Here is a 14,003-nt window from a genome sequence, read left to right as displayed (position 1 = left end):
ACGGGACTCAATAGCACACTAAGTATAATAGGGAAACATCCCACAGGCAACTGTACAAACTGTAATCAACGTGAAACAGTAGAGCATGTTATGATGGAGTGTAAGGAGTATGAGAGGGAGAGGAGAGATTTAAAAGCATTCATGCAAAGGGAGAAAGTCAGTTTTACACTAGGAAATTTATTGCAAAGATCAGACAATGTCAGTAAACATGTACGGAAATACCTGAGGGAAACAGGGCTAATGGAGAGGATTAGTTTTGTTTTTTTTTTGTTTGTTGTTTTCTTTTATTTCCTGCTAATCTAATGATCCACACTCCAATCCGGTAGGTGGCGGCAATGCACCTATAAGTTGGATGCCAGCCGCCAATTAAAATAAGAAGAAGAAGAAGAAGAACATCAACCGCTGCGTACGTCACTGACGTCATCACGTTGATTTCCTTGTGTTTGTAAACTTCCTGGGGAGTAGCCGTCAGCTGATCAAGAAACGATGGATCTAATCAACAATTAAACAAAAAATAAATTAATGACAGCTTTAATTTAGCGACTCAGCTCACTGTTCCTGCATCGGCCAGCGCGCCTGTTTTATCGGCTTTAAATCGGCGGCGGGTCCCACCATGATGGCGTCCAGCTACAACGCCAAAGACGAGGACGGCCACATCACGGTGACGGGGCCCGGCGGCGGCCCGCTGCGGAGCAGGAAGCCGGAGAACACGGCCTTCAAGCAGCAGAGGCTCCCGGCCTGGCAGCCCATCCTCACCGCGGGGACCGTGCTGCCCGCCTTCTTCATCATCGGCCTGCTCTTCATCCCCATCGGCATCGGCCTCTTCGTCACCTCCAACAACATCAAGGAGTTCGAGGTGATGAGCCGATAGATCAATCAGCTGGTTCACTACTTTATATTTAAAGGATTAAACATTAAACTGTAGTTATTTTACTCTGTGACGCATAATATAAAATGTTAATATTCCCGGTGGAGCTGGCTGGTCAACTCCCACCAAACTCCATGCAAAAAATGTTCAAATTTTTTTATATTTATATTAGTGTTTTCTCGTGTGTTTCCAGGTGGATTACACAGGAATCGACATGTCCAGTCCCTGTTTTAACTGCTCCCAGAACTTCAGCTGGAACAGCACCAAGCCCTGCACCTGCACCATCCCCTTCTACCTGGATCAGCCCTACGAGGTGGGAACGATGTGGTTAAATGCTTCTGAATAGTTTCTATAAATATCCACACAGCCAGTTTAGTGTCTGATACTTCTCTCTTGATCACCAGAGCAACGTCTACATGTACTACGGCCTCTCCAACTTCTACCAGAACCACCGTCGCTACGTCAAGTCCAGAGACGACAGCCAGCTGAACGGAGACCTGGAATCTCTCAAGGTAAGTCACCATCACACCAGGAAACTCTGCACAAAACACAACATCTCCACGTCAGGAGCCAGGGCTGCACAATTATTTGAATTTTAATCGTGATCACGATTTTGGCCGCCACGATTAAACCTGATCGTCTGCGATATTTCCATTTTAAAATGCGTCTCTCCTGCATGTCTAATCAACACTTTCTACACCGGGGTCGAATCGGCACAGTCCTCCTGCAGCAGTCTCTCCCAGCTGCAGAGCCGGAGGGGATGTTTTGAATCTGAGATGTGGTCTGGTGTAGCTCGTTAATTCAGTGTGTGTGTGTCAGTGTGTGAATGAGCGTGCATGTCTCGGAGAGGTCCTCATCTCATTCTACATTAGAATAATTCTGTTTTTATTCCACACAGCGCTGGTGTAAGGGAGATGAAGTTAATAGATATGCAGGAAATAAAGGAAGAAGCCAACATGGAAGTGTTTATTTGGGACCAGACTGATTAGTTGTGTGTGTGTGTTTTGTGTGTGTTTTGTGTGTGTGTGTGTGTGTGTGTGTGTGTTCCAGCATGTGGTGCAGTTAATCTCCTCCTCTTCCTCCTCTTCCTCCAGAAACCCAGTAAGGAGTGTGAGCCGTACGCTCAGCATGAGAACAAGCCCATCGCTCCGTGTGGAGCCATCGCCAACAGCATGTTCAACGGTCAGACCACTTCCTGTTTCCTTCACACACACAAAATATACATACCAGTTAATGAATTATGTATAATCCCTCCTCCCTGTCCTGTTCTGGCCTGTTCTGTCCTGTTCTGTCCCGTCCTGTCCTCAGACTCGTTGGAGTTGTTCTACAACGATCCAAACGGCACAAAGATCCAGATTCCTCTCAACACCACCGGCATCGCCTGGTGGACCGACAAGCACGTCAAGTTTGGGAATCCTGGAGGCAGCGACAACCTCACCGCCGTCTTCCAAGGTGGAAAATACTCTACAACACATCAGCTGGCCTCTGATATTACATTACATGTCATTTAGCAGACGCTTTTGTCCAAAGCGACTTACAATAAGTGCATTCAACCTGAAGGTTCTAGACTCAGACCACAGGAATCCTGTTATTTCTGACCTTAATCCCATTGAAACTTTAATACCCATTTTACAAATGTGTTCCCTTTGGAGAAATAAATGTGATGGAAATAAAAAGTTTTCTGAGGTTTAAACTGTGAAACAAAGAGTCTCTCCAGACATTTTATTACACAGATACTATTATAATAATATTTCTTCTCCTCCAGGAACTACGAAGCCGGTGAACTGGCGGCGTGCGGTCTACGAGCTGGACGGCGACCCGTCCAACAACGGCTTCATCAACGAGGACTTCATCGTGTGGATGAGGACGGCGGCGCTGCCCACCTTCAGGAAGCTCTACCGCATCATCAACAAGAAGAGCAGCCTGGTGCCCACGCTGGCCCGCGGGAACTACACGCTGGAGGTCGTCTACAGTATCCTTCAGACACAGGGAACGGGTGGAGGGGACCCATAGAGGTCTATGAGAACAGAATATCTTCAGATCAGACTTCAGGGACTAAACTAGATGCTCTCAAACAGTAATTTTCTTTTTCATTATAAGCATGTGAACATAATTCTTCTTCCTCTTACCAACAGTGTGTTGATAAAAGATGAAAGTTGAAATAGTTTTATAAAAACTTAAAAAAACACCAAAAATAAATAGTTTATCATAGAAAGAAACTGTAAAAACCTTCCGCTTTCCGCAATCCTTGAATGGATGATTGATTAAGTTTCTGTTTTAAAAGGGACCAAAACTTGTCTTACGTCTTTTTTTAGTAATTTTGTCTTTTTTTTTTTGTTCATTTTTGATCCCTTTTGGGTCATTTGTTGGTCATTTTTTTGTCTTTGTCTCACCTTTGTGTAATTTTTTTGGTCATTTTGTGTGTTATTTTGGTAATTTTATGTCTTTTTGGCCATTTAACGTCTTTTTTTGAGTCATTTTTGTCCTTTTTGGTCATTTTTCTCATTTTGGTCTTTTTTTCTCATTTTGCGCCTTTTATTGGTCATTTTGTGTCTTTTGCCAATTTGTCTTTTTTTGGTCATTTTACGTATTTTTTGGTCATTTTATGTCTTTTTTTGGTCATTTTACGTATTTTTTGGTCATTTTTTGTCTCTTTTGGTCATTTTACATGTTTTTTGTTTTCTTTTTGTGTCTTTTTACGTCTTATTTGGGTAATTTTGTCTCTTTTTTTTAGTCATGATTGTGCTGATTCCAAAGACCTGCAGGACTTATAGATTTATACAGATTTTATATATAACAGTGAAACACAAGGACACAGAGATAAAAATGTAACAAGAGCAAAAAAAACCCACCCTAAAACTCCTTGTTGAGTTTGTGTCTCACAGTGTGACCAGTGACCTTTAACCCTGTGAACCAGATTACCCGGTGCGGAGCTTCGAGGGCAGGAAGCGGATGATCCTGAGCACCATCTCCTGGATGGGCGGGAAGAACCCGTTCCTGGGCATCGCCTACATCACCGTGGGCTCCGTCTGCTTCTTCCTGGGCGTCGTGCTGCTCATCATCCACCACAAGTGTGGAAACAGGAACAACAGCGCCGACATCTCCAACTGAGACCAGCCTCATCCTGATCCTGAGGCTCATCTAAACAGTATTTAAATCTAATTATATAACATCCACCGCTGTAAAACAGAGCTCCAGGGTTAGAAACCGTCTGGCGGTGGCTGATTATTTGCCAAAGCGAACGGAAAAATAGCCAAAAATCTGCTGCCACATTCAGCGTCAAACATCTACCGACTGATTTTACAGATTTTCCTGATGTGTCACATCATCGTCAATAAATAAAATCAACTCAAGAGTTCCTAATCAGGTCTGGAAACGAGAGAAAGTAATTAGGATTAAAGTGGGAATTAAGTGAAGCACTTTACTGGGATGAGTCCTCTCTGTGTTACTGGGAATTTAAGATGTTTAAACAACCAAAAGAGGAGTTTAAAGTCTTAAATTACACACAAGTTACATAAAAATACAAACTGAAACGCTTATTAGTAAGTAATTAAGTGAGTAAAGTTTATTTATAGAGCACTTTTCACAGATAAAATCACAAAGTGCTTTACAGAAAATAAAAAATACGAGATAAGACAATTAAAACACACAATTAGTGATGACACTGTAAAATATTATGCTAAAATGATCCAGTTCCAGCTTCTCAAATGTGAATATTTCTTCTATAACAGCAAATTTATAGATATAATATATATATATTTGGATTCTGGGTTGTTTTTCAGACCATGAAAGACATTTAGAGACGTCACTTTTGGCTCTAGAAAATCTAGAATTTATGAACGAAACAATCAATCAAGAAAATATGAGTCACTTCAATCAATAAGAGACGTTTTATTTAATTCTATAAGGCTGTTAAACACAATCTGAGCCTGTCAGTGGCTGAATTAAACACTTATTTTGGACAGAAATTCACGTTCACCAACTGCACTGAGGGATTAAATTGCAGCTTGTGTTGTTGCTGCAGCACAATTTTGCACCAATTTCAAAATAAAAGCTGTCCAGAATATTGAAATCCTGCTCAAAAGTCAGGTTTGAGGGAAACTTTCCAGACCTTTTTGTGGGATCTCTCCACTCCGAGCCGGGCCGGCCGGGTCGCGGCGGTGCAGGTGAGTGGAGGTGTTGCTGTTGAGTCCCGCGTTGCATGCTGGGTAGCTGAGATGTAAATGTGACGACTTGTCGAGCTGCTCCGGCCGCTCGTCTCTGTGCCTCGTTTTGTCTGTGACATCAGCGCACTTTCAAAATAAACTAAAAAAATCATGCTTTTTTGCTTGAAAACGCTTCGAGCAGAGGGAACAAAACATGTGGGAGCTGTACAGTTAACGTGTTTAAGTTTTTGTATTTTTTAATTTTTTGTTTTTTTATGACTAATGTTTGCATTTTAAAGTTACGGAGGTCCTGAGAGCTCACAGAGCTGCACCTTAAGGAAACACATTAAAAATACACAAAACACAACAAACTGAGAAAACATCTTCAACAATTTTGACAACACAAGAGCAGCATTTAGAAAACAAAGACCACAACACAACAGAAGTGTTTCCAGAGGACACTTAAAAGTGATGCACACGTCTGGACACGCTTGATATTATCACGTTATTTCAACATAATTATAATTTCACGTTGTAGCATTTTAACTTGAAATGATTACGTTATTTCATGATAATGATATTTTCATGTTATAACGTGATATATAGCGTTAGCCCGCTAGCCCATATCAATCACATTGCAGTTAAACAAATAAAATAAATGAATGATACACATTTTAGTTGTTCGCTCTCAACAGCACCAAGTTGGTCTTGCTAGCCCGCTATCGATCGTGGCTAATGTTAGCATGCTATGATAGGCCGCTAACGTTTGCATGCTATGATCGGCCGCTAAGGTTAGCATGCTATGATCGGCCGCTAACATTAGCATGCTATGATCGGCCGCTAACGTTAGCATGCTATGATCGGCCGCTAACGTTAGCATGCTATAATCGGCCGCTAACGTTAGCATGCTATGATCGACCGCTAACGTCTGCATGCTATGATCAGCCACTAAGGTTAGCATGCTTTGATAGGCCGCTAAGGTTGGCATACTATGATCGGCCGCTAACGTTAGCATGCTATAATCGGCCGCTAACGTTAGCATGCTATGATCGACCGCTAACGTCAGCATGCTATGATCAGCCACTAAGGTTAGCATGCTATGATAGGCCGCTAAGGTTGGCATACTATGGTCGGCCGCTAACGTTAGCATGCTATGATCAGCCCCTAAGGTTGGCATGCTATCGATCGCTGGCTACCGTTAGCACGCTGTGAAAAGATAACAATGAATGGAAGAACGCTTATGTGAATCCCATCAATCAATCAATATGAAAACAGGCCTGATTTGAATAAAAAGAAATACAGTCGGATCTCTATCAGTTGTCTTATAATATGACATACATTTTTTTAGCAGCACCGATATGCTTGTGTGACACGAGACATGATTGTAAAATTGTGATCATGTAAAATGTGGCAAATAAAATGTACTGATTATGTATATTTGACAAAGTAACTGATATTTGGCAAAAACTAGAGGTAAACCTCAGCATTGTAGTAAAGTATAAAAGTAAACAAGACGTCTCAAAAGGCACAGTGTTGTCAATGACGCTAAAGTTAGCATGCTCTCGATCGACCGCTAACCATAGCACGATATGAACATTTTAACGTTATAACGTGAAATTATAATTATCTTGAAATAACGTGATAATATCAAGCGTGTCCAGACGTGTGCATCACTGTTAAGCGTCCTCTGGAAACACTTCTGTTGTGTTGTGGTCTTTGCAGTGTTTTCTAAATGCTGCTTGTGTTGTTAAATTGATGAAGATGTTTTCTCAGTTTGTTGTGTTTTATGTATTTTGTGTGTTTTGTTAAGTTTTTAGCGCTGTGAGCTCTCCGGTCGCCGTAGTAACGCCAGTATTTGCACGGCAGACCTCAGGGGTTTCAGTCTAACGAGGTTCACAGTGATGTGTAAACGTGTAAATGTGTAAATGTGATGAGATAAATGTGCACTGACGCTGTCGTGGCTTCGTTCATCGTTGTTTACATGCAATAACAATAAAACAACTCAGCATGGTGGAAACAGTACCTGTGATTAAATGTTTTCCTGTTTGTCATCAACCGTCTCACTAACTAACAGAATCTAATCAGTTTGAATCCTGCCACACAGATTAAACATGAATAATAACAATAGATGCTGCATGTTGAAATGTGTCGAGTAAAAATGTTTTTTTTTATTTTATTTTCTTCTGAAACATTTCATCAGGATAAACCTTCATGAAGCTCTAGAGCTGATATTTCCTTTGATACTCCGTCTGTGTCGTGTTGTTGCTTTAAAACAATAAATTTGTCTTTTAAACTGAAACTGATTCGCGTGTTTGTTTGTTTGTTTGTTCCTCACTCTGCTTCATCAGCCTGATGATCAGGATATTATTATATATTTAATATTTAGTTTAGTTTTATTATGCACAATTTAAACTGACAAATATAACAATCATAAAAAAGTACAGTACAGGGATAAAATTCATAATTTTATAAATAACACAAAATTAACATTATTGTCTTATATTTTTAGTTTTATTTTGCACAATTTAAACTGACAAATATAGAAAATTATGTAAAGTGCAGGGATAAAATTCATAATGTTATAAAGAACATAAAATTAACATTACTATATTTTATTTTTATTTTGCACATTTTAAACCAACAAATATAACAAAGATTAGAAAAATAATAATGTACAGTGCAGGGATAAAATTAATAATATTAAGAACACAAAATTAACATTATATTTTGGTTTAGTTTTTATTTTGCACAATTTAAACTGACAATAAATATCGAGGGGAAAAAGGTACAGTGCAGGGATACAATTCATAATATAAAAAAAATTAACATTATTATATTTTAGTTTACTTTTATTTTGCACAATTTAAACTGACAAATATAACAAATATAGAAAAAAGTGTGCAGGGATAAAATTAATATAAATAACACAAAATTAACATTATTGTTATATTTATTTATTTTATTTCATAATATTATAAATAACACAAAAGTAATATACAGAAAGTAATATGACGACATAATAATGATGAAAAAGGAGCCTAATAAGAACAAAATATATGAACTAATATCAGAAATAAAACAGATATGACAATACATGGGGAAAAGCAGTTACAAAACAACAGTTACGTTTTTATAGTTAGATTGTGATAATTAACTGAAACTGTATTTGAATCAGTTTTTATTTCAGTTAACAAAGATGTTTTTTCAATTCTAGTTTTCATTATTTCTTTAGTTTCTTTAACTATAATAACCTTGTCAGTAACATTCCACCACTGGTCTGTCTATAATAATAATAATAGAGGGTGTAGTTCCTATTATCGCCTGTGGGGGCAGCAGAGCGCGCAGCATAAATGCAGTCTGCCGTTAATCGGAGTGAAGAAGAAGAATCTAAAAGCGGAAGTAGTTTTGTCGTGTCCTTGTGTGACAGAAGCGGTTTTAAGGATGAGCAGACACATATTTGTAAGTTTATTCTCTGTTTAAAGTAATTGTTTACCTTGTAGGAATGTTATTGAACTATTAAGGACTATTGTTATTTAACTATTACTATTTTGGAAGGCTCAGCGGGGCTTTATTTGGCTTTAAACTGATTCTAGGGGTCAAAGTAAGGTAAGGTAGCTTAGCATCCGGGCTAGTTTTACCTCCTTTTTCTCCTCTTTATAGGGTTTATTTATGCTTATTTATCTGTAAATAAAGTCTGATATTAACCTTAAACATAGAGGCTTCGGTGTGTTTAGTCCTCGTCTTCCTGTGTGTGTGACTTTGCGGGTTTCTGGTTGTTTCCAGGCGCTCCAGCAGGTGGCGAGGCGGACCGTGTTCAGCTCGGCCCGCCGGCAGCTCGAGAACAAGGTCCCGGCCAAACAGAAACACTTCCAGGTAACAACAATAATACACTAAATAACACTCAGAAACACTTCCAGGTGACAAAATACACTAAATAACACTCAGAAACACTTCCAGGTAACAAAAATACACTAAATAACACTCAGAAACACTTCCAGGTAACAACAATACACTAAATAACACTCAGAAACACTTCCAGGTGACAAAAATACACTAAATAACACTCAGAAACACTTCCAGGTGACAAAAATACACTAAATAACACTCAGAAACACTTCCAGGTGACAAAAATACACTAAATAACACTCAGAAACTCTTCCAGGTAACAACAAAAATACACTAAATAACAATCAGAAACACTTCCAGGTGACACAAATAATACACTAAATAACACTCAGAAACATTACAGGTGACAAATACACTAAATAACACTCAGAAACATTACAGGTGACAAAAACACTAAATAACACTCAGAAACAGAAACATTACAGGTAACAAAAATACACTAAATAACACTCAGAAACTCTTCCAGGTAACAAAAATACACTAAATAACACTCAGAAACTCTTCCAGGTAATAAAAATACACTAAATAACACTCAGAAACTCTTCCAGGTAACAAAAATACACTAAATAACACTCAGAAACTCTTCCAGGTAACAAAAATACACTAAATAACACTCAGAAACACTTCCAGGTAACAACAATACACTAAATAACACTCAGAAACACTTCCAGGTAACAACAATACACTAAATAACACTCAGAAACACTACAGGTAACAAAAATACACTAAATAACACTCAGAAACACTTCCAGGTAACACAAATACACTAAATAACACTCAGAAACACTTCCAGGTAACAAAAATACACTAAATAACACTCAGAAACACTTCCAGGTAACAACAATACACTAAATAACACTCAGAAACACTTCCAGGTAACACAAATACACTAAATAACACTCAGAAACACTTCCAGGTGACAAAAATACACTAAATAACACTCAGAAACACTTCCAGGTAACAACAATACACTAAATAACACTCAGAAACACTTCCAGGTAACACAAATACACTAAATAACACTCAGAAACAGAAACATTACAGGTAACACAAATACACTAAATAACACTCAGAAACACTTCCAGGTAACAACAATACACTAAATAACACTCAGAAACACTTCCAGGTAACAACAATACACTAAATAACACTCAGAAACACTTCCAGGTAACAACAATACACTAAATAACACTCAGAAACACTACAGGTAACAAAAATACACTAAATAACACTCAGAAACACTTCCAGGTAACACAAATACACTAAATAACACTCAGAAACACTTCCAGGTAACACAAATACACTAAATAACACTCAGAAACACTTCCAGGTAACACAAATACACTAAATAACACTCAGAAACACTTCCAGGTAACAAAAATACACTAAATAACACTCAGAAACACTTCCAGGTAACAACAATACACTAAATAACACTCAGAAACACTACAGGTAACAAAAATACACTAAATAACACTCAGAAACACTTCCAGGTAACACAAATACACTAAATAACACTCAGAAACAGAAACATTACAGGTAACACAAATACACTAAATAACACTCAGAAACAGAAACATTACAGGTAACAAAAATACACTAAATAACACTCAGAAACACTTCCAGGTAACAAAAATACACTAAATAACACTCAGAAACACTTCCAGGTGACACAAATTATACACTAAATAACACTCAGAAACACTTCCAGGTAACAAAAATACACTAAATAACACTCAGAAACACTTCCAGGTAACAAAAATACACTAAATAACACTCAGAAACACTTCCAGGTAACAAAAATACACTAAATAACACTCAGAAACACTTCCAGGTAACAAAATACACTAAATAACACTCAGAAACACTTCCAGGTAACAAAAATACACTAAATAACACTCAGAAACACTTCCAGGTGACAAAAATTATACACTAAATAACACTCAGAAACACTTCCAGGTAACAAAAATACACTAAATAACACTCAGAAACACTTCCAGGTAACAAAAATACACTAAATAACACTCAGAAACACTTCCAGGTAACAAAAATACACTAAATAACACTCAGAAACAGAAACTTCCAGGTAACAAAAATACACTAAATAACACTCAGAAACACTTCCAGGTAACAAAAATACACTAAATAACACTCAGAAACAGAAACTTCCAGGTAACAAAAATACACTAAATAACACTCAGAAACACTTCCAGGTGACAAAAATACACTAAATAACACTCAGAAACACTTCCAGGTAGCAAAAATACACTAAATAACACTCAGAAACAGAAACTCTTCCAGGTATAAAACACAACAATAAGTACACTTTATATACTGTTTAAATCACTGTCTCATAAAGTAGTTAACCTGTTTAATTACTCAGATCCGTCAGCCTTAAATCACATCTTATCTGTATTTAAATTATATCTATGTATCATATTTCTAATTTATTTCTGTTGGTACATTTCTCAATTTACTTAAAATTTTCGTCTATATTACATATTTATATGTATTTTTTCTATTCGTACATAGAGAGAGTTATTCAGAGAGATCACATCTTATTTATTTATAATAATGAATCCATGCGATACGGACTTTATAGGGAAATAGTATAGCAATAATTAAATTTGAGAAAATGATTAAACCTTTGTTTTCTTCAATTTCTTGTTCATTTTAATGCCTGGTTCAACTAAAGGTACATTTGTTTGGACAAATATAAGGATAAAAACAAAAATAGCTGATATCTAGACATTTTCCATGGTTTTATTGTTAACCCTTTATCAGGCTAAGAACTATATTTGGTAACTTAAAACTTGTAAAAGTTGCAAATTTACTATATTAAAGTGGCAAATATGTGCAAAAAAAGTCGCAGATTTACAAAAAAAAAGTTTGATTCACCACTTTAATGATTTTGGTTATTATCAAGAATCCATGGAAAATGTCAAGATATCATTTTTTGTTGTTATCATTATATTTGTCCAAACAAATGGACCTTTAGTTGTACCAGGCATTAAAATGAACAAAAAATTGAGAAAACAAGGGTGGGTTTTACTTAAGTAGAGGAAATAAAAACTTCCTCCACAACTGCCTAAGAGAGGAAACATACTTGTTGTTATATTTTATATTAATTAAGTGGCTTGACGACCCTCAGATGTGCTGTTAAAGTTTAATACTGTAACGGGTAAATAATGACATTTAGATTTTTCTTCAGTTTTGTGTCAATTGAACACTGTAACAATATGACGATGCAGCTTAAAGTTCTGAGGTTTGGGGCCGCTGTTGACTTTCTGTCTACAGAACTGCACTTTTAGGATTCTGATCTAAACTGTAAAACTGTAAAAACAGCTAAAAAAATGACTGAATTTTAGGTCGTACCGGGTACGTTCTCCTCTTTTTCCACACAGTTTGGAATTCGCCCTCATTTCTCTAAACTTCAGACTCTGTTCTCTGCTGCCACAGAGAGATTTATGTTTAGTCTGATGCATCGAAGAGTTATGAGAAACGTTTCTGATTATAGATCCTGATAATCCAAATAAAGGACGTCAGATTTGTCTTGAAAGGTTTTTAAAACCGCGGAGGAATAAACAAGAACAGAAGCAGGAATATATAATGACTTTTTTCCTTTTGACAAGTTCACGGAGCAAATTCTTTCTTTGGCAGAGATCAAACGATGACGAAAACACGTCCCACGAGATCTATAACTCACAGAATAACTCGATTCTTTTACGTTGGACGTTTATGGTGCACTTCTACAGACAGGAAGTGGTTTAAAGGATCACAAATATGCATTTTCTGTGTGTTTATTTCATGTTGAATGGTGCATGTTTCATCTCTTCTTTCTTCTCATGAAGCCCTGAAAGCTCAGTTACTGTTAGCTCCAAAGATAAGTAGCAGAATGTGAAGCTGTCAAACTACAGTATGTGTACAACTAATTCTGCATGTACACTACCGGTCAAAAGTTTTAGAACACCCCAATTTTTCCAGTTTTTTATTGAAATTCAAGCAGTTCAAGTCAAATGAACAGCTTGAAAGGGTCCAAAGGTAAGTGGTGAACTGCCAGAGGTAAATAAAAAAAGGTAAGCTTAACCAAAACTGGAAAATAATGTACATTTCAGAATTATACAAGTAGGCCTTTTTCAGGGAACAAGAAATGGGTTAACAACTTAACTCTATGGAGTCTTGGGCTATTTTGTCCATTTTTTAATTATTTTCATGTCTTTGTTAGTCATTTTGTGTCTTTTTTTTTTGGTCATTTTGTGTCTTTTTGGTCATTTTGTGTCTTTTTGTGTCTTTTTTTTAGTCATTTTGTGTCTTTTGGTGTCTTTTTGTGTCTTTAATTTTCATTTTGTGTCTTTTTTTGGTCATTTTGTGTCTTTTGGTGTCTTTTTTTTTTTTTAGTAATTTTGTGTCTTTTTTGGTCATTTTGTGTCTTTTTTTAGTCATTTTGTGTCTTTTTTTTAGTCATTTTGAGTCTTTTTTTTTAGTCATTTTGTGTCTTTTTTAGTGCTTTAGTCCAACATAAAATGTGATTTTGAATCTTTTTTTTACTTTCAAAACACTATCATGCTCAATAAAGAATTTTAAATGTTGCAAATGTGCATTACTTTCAGAGTACACTGAGACATTAAACCGCATAATTTTCAATTAAATTCTGTAAAAGTTGGTGTGTTGTAAAACTTTTGACCAGTAGTGTCTAGATGTGTGAGCTGCAGTGGTTTAGAGTCTAACTGCAGCACTCTTTGAGCTTGGGGGTAGAGGTTTTCCCATCAGGATTGAGTGATTTTCTCTGGCAGTGAGTAGCTCATAGTTTGTGCTGCTGCTTTCACAGCTCAGGCAGCTAAATGTCATCACTGCTTATGTTAAAATAAATAATTTCTCAGATGATTTAACCAGCTACCAGAGTGTCTGCTAGACTAAACAGACTAGTTCTCCTGCTGACCGCTGGAATATGCTTTAATAACGTCATGAGCAGTCTGCATGATCCGCTGCAGCTAATAAACTCTTTAAAGTTCATTTTACATCTGTTGAAACAGAGGCAACGCTGCTGCTGTGGTGCAGTTTCAGGACAAATACATGCAAACATG

The 14,003-nt window shown here is 37.0% G+C and overlaps 2 protein-coding genes across 3 annotated transcripts in view; both read left to right on the top strand.

The window, feature by feature from the left end:
* The first annotated feature begins 428 nt into the window (after nt 1-428).
* LOC131990976 (cell cycle control protein 50A-like) lies at nt 429-4,679 on the top strand. The gene is made up of 7 exons (XM_059356244.1): nt 429-856; nt 1,062-1,181; nt 1,273-1,380; nt 1,963-2,050; nt 2,177-2,320; nt 2,634-2,840; nt 3,786-4,679. The coding sequence occupies exons 1-7, from the start codon at nt 614-616 to the stop codon at nt 3,977-3,979; spliced, it is 1,104 nt and encodes a 367-aa protein (XP_059212227.1). The 5' UTR covers nt 429-613; the 3' UTR covers nt 3,980-4,679.
* Nucleotides 4,680-8,373: 3,694 nt separating this feature from the next.
* Nucleotides 8,374-14,003, top strand: part of LOC131991721 (cytochrome c oxidase subunit 7A2, mitochondrial-like) — a 76,483-nt gene continuing 70,853 nt past the window's right edge. The window contains exons 1-2 of one of the 2 annotated variants that reach the window (XR_009396162.1): nt 8,374-8,472; nt 8,797-8,886. Coding sequence is in view for 1 of the 2 variants with exons in the window: in XM_059357228.1 (XP_059213211.1) it covers nt 8,455-8,472; nt 8,797-8,886 (108 nt within the window). In the remaining variant the exon portion in view is untranslated. The remainder of the gene's footprint in view (nt 8,473-8,796; nt 8,887-14,003) is intronic. The other variant, XM_059357228.1, reaches the window with a different exon arrangement.

This window comes from Centropristis striata, chromosome 18 (genome assembly GCF_030273125.1).
Source record: "Centropristis striata isolate RG_2023a ecotype Rhode Island chromosome 18, C.striata_1.0, whole genome shotgun sequence".
Lineage (NCBI taxonomy): Eukaryota > Metazoa > Chordata > Actinopteri > Perciformes > Serranidae > Centropristis > Centropristis striata.
Note: the sequence above shows the minus strand (reverse complement) of the source record. Positions and strands in the feature narration are given on the sequence as shown.

What these genes read in the sequence shown, in the direction of transcription:
- LOC131990976 (XM_059356244.1), top strand. Translation starts at nt 614, where the DNA reads ATGATGGCGTCCAGCTACAACGCCAAAGACGAGGACGGCCACATCACG. An exon ending in GAGACCTGGAATCTCTCAAG is followed by an intron (nt 1,381 to 1,962) that starts GTAAGTCACCAT and finishes CTCTTCCTCCAG; the next exon opens with AAACCCAGTAAGGAGTGTGA. An exon ending in CACGCTGGAGGTCGTCTACA is followed by an intron (nt 2,841 to 3,785) that starts GTATCCTTCAGA and finishes CCTGTGAACCAG; the next exon opens with ATTACCCGGTGCGGAGCTTC.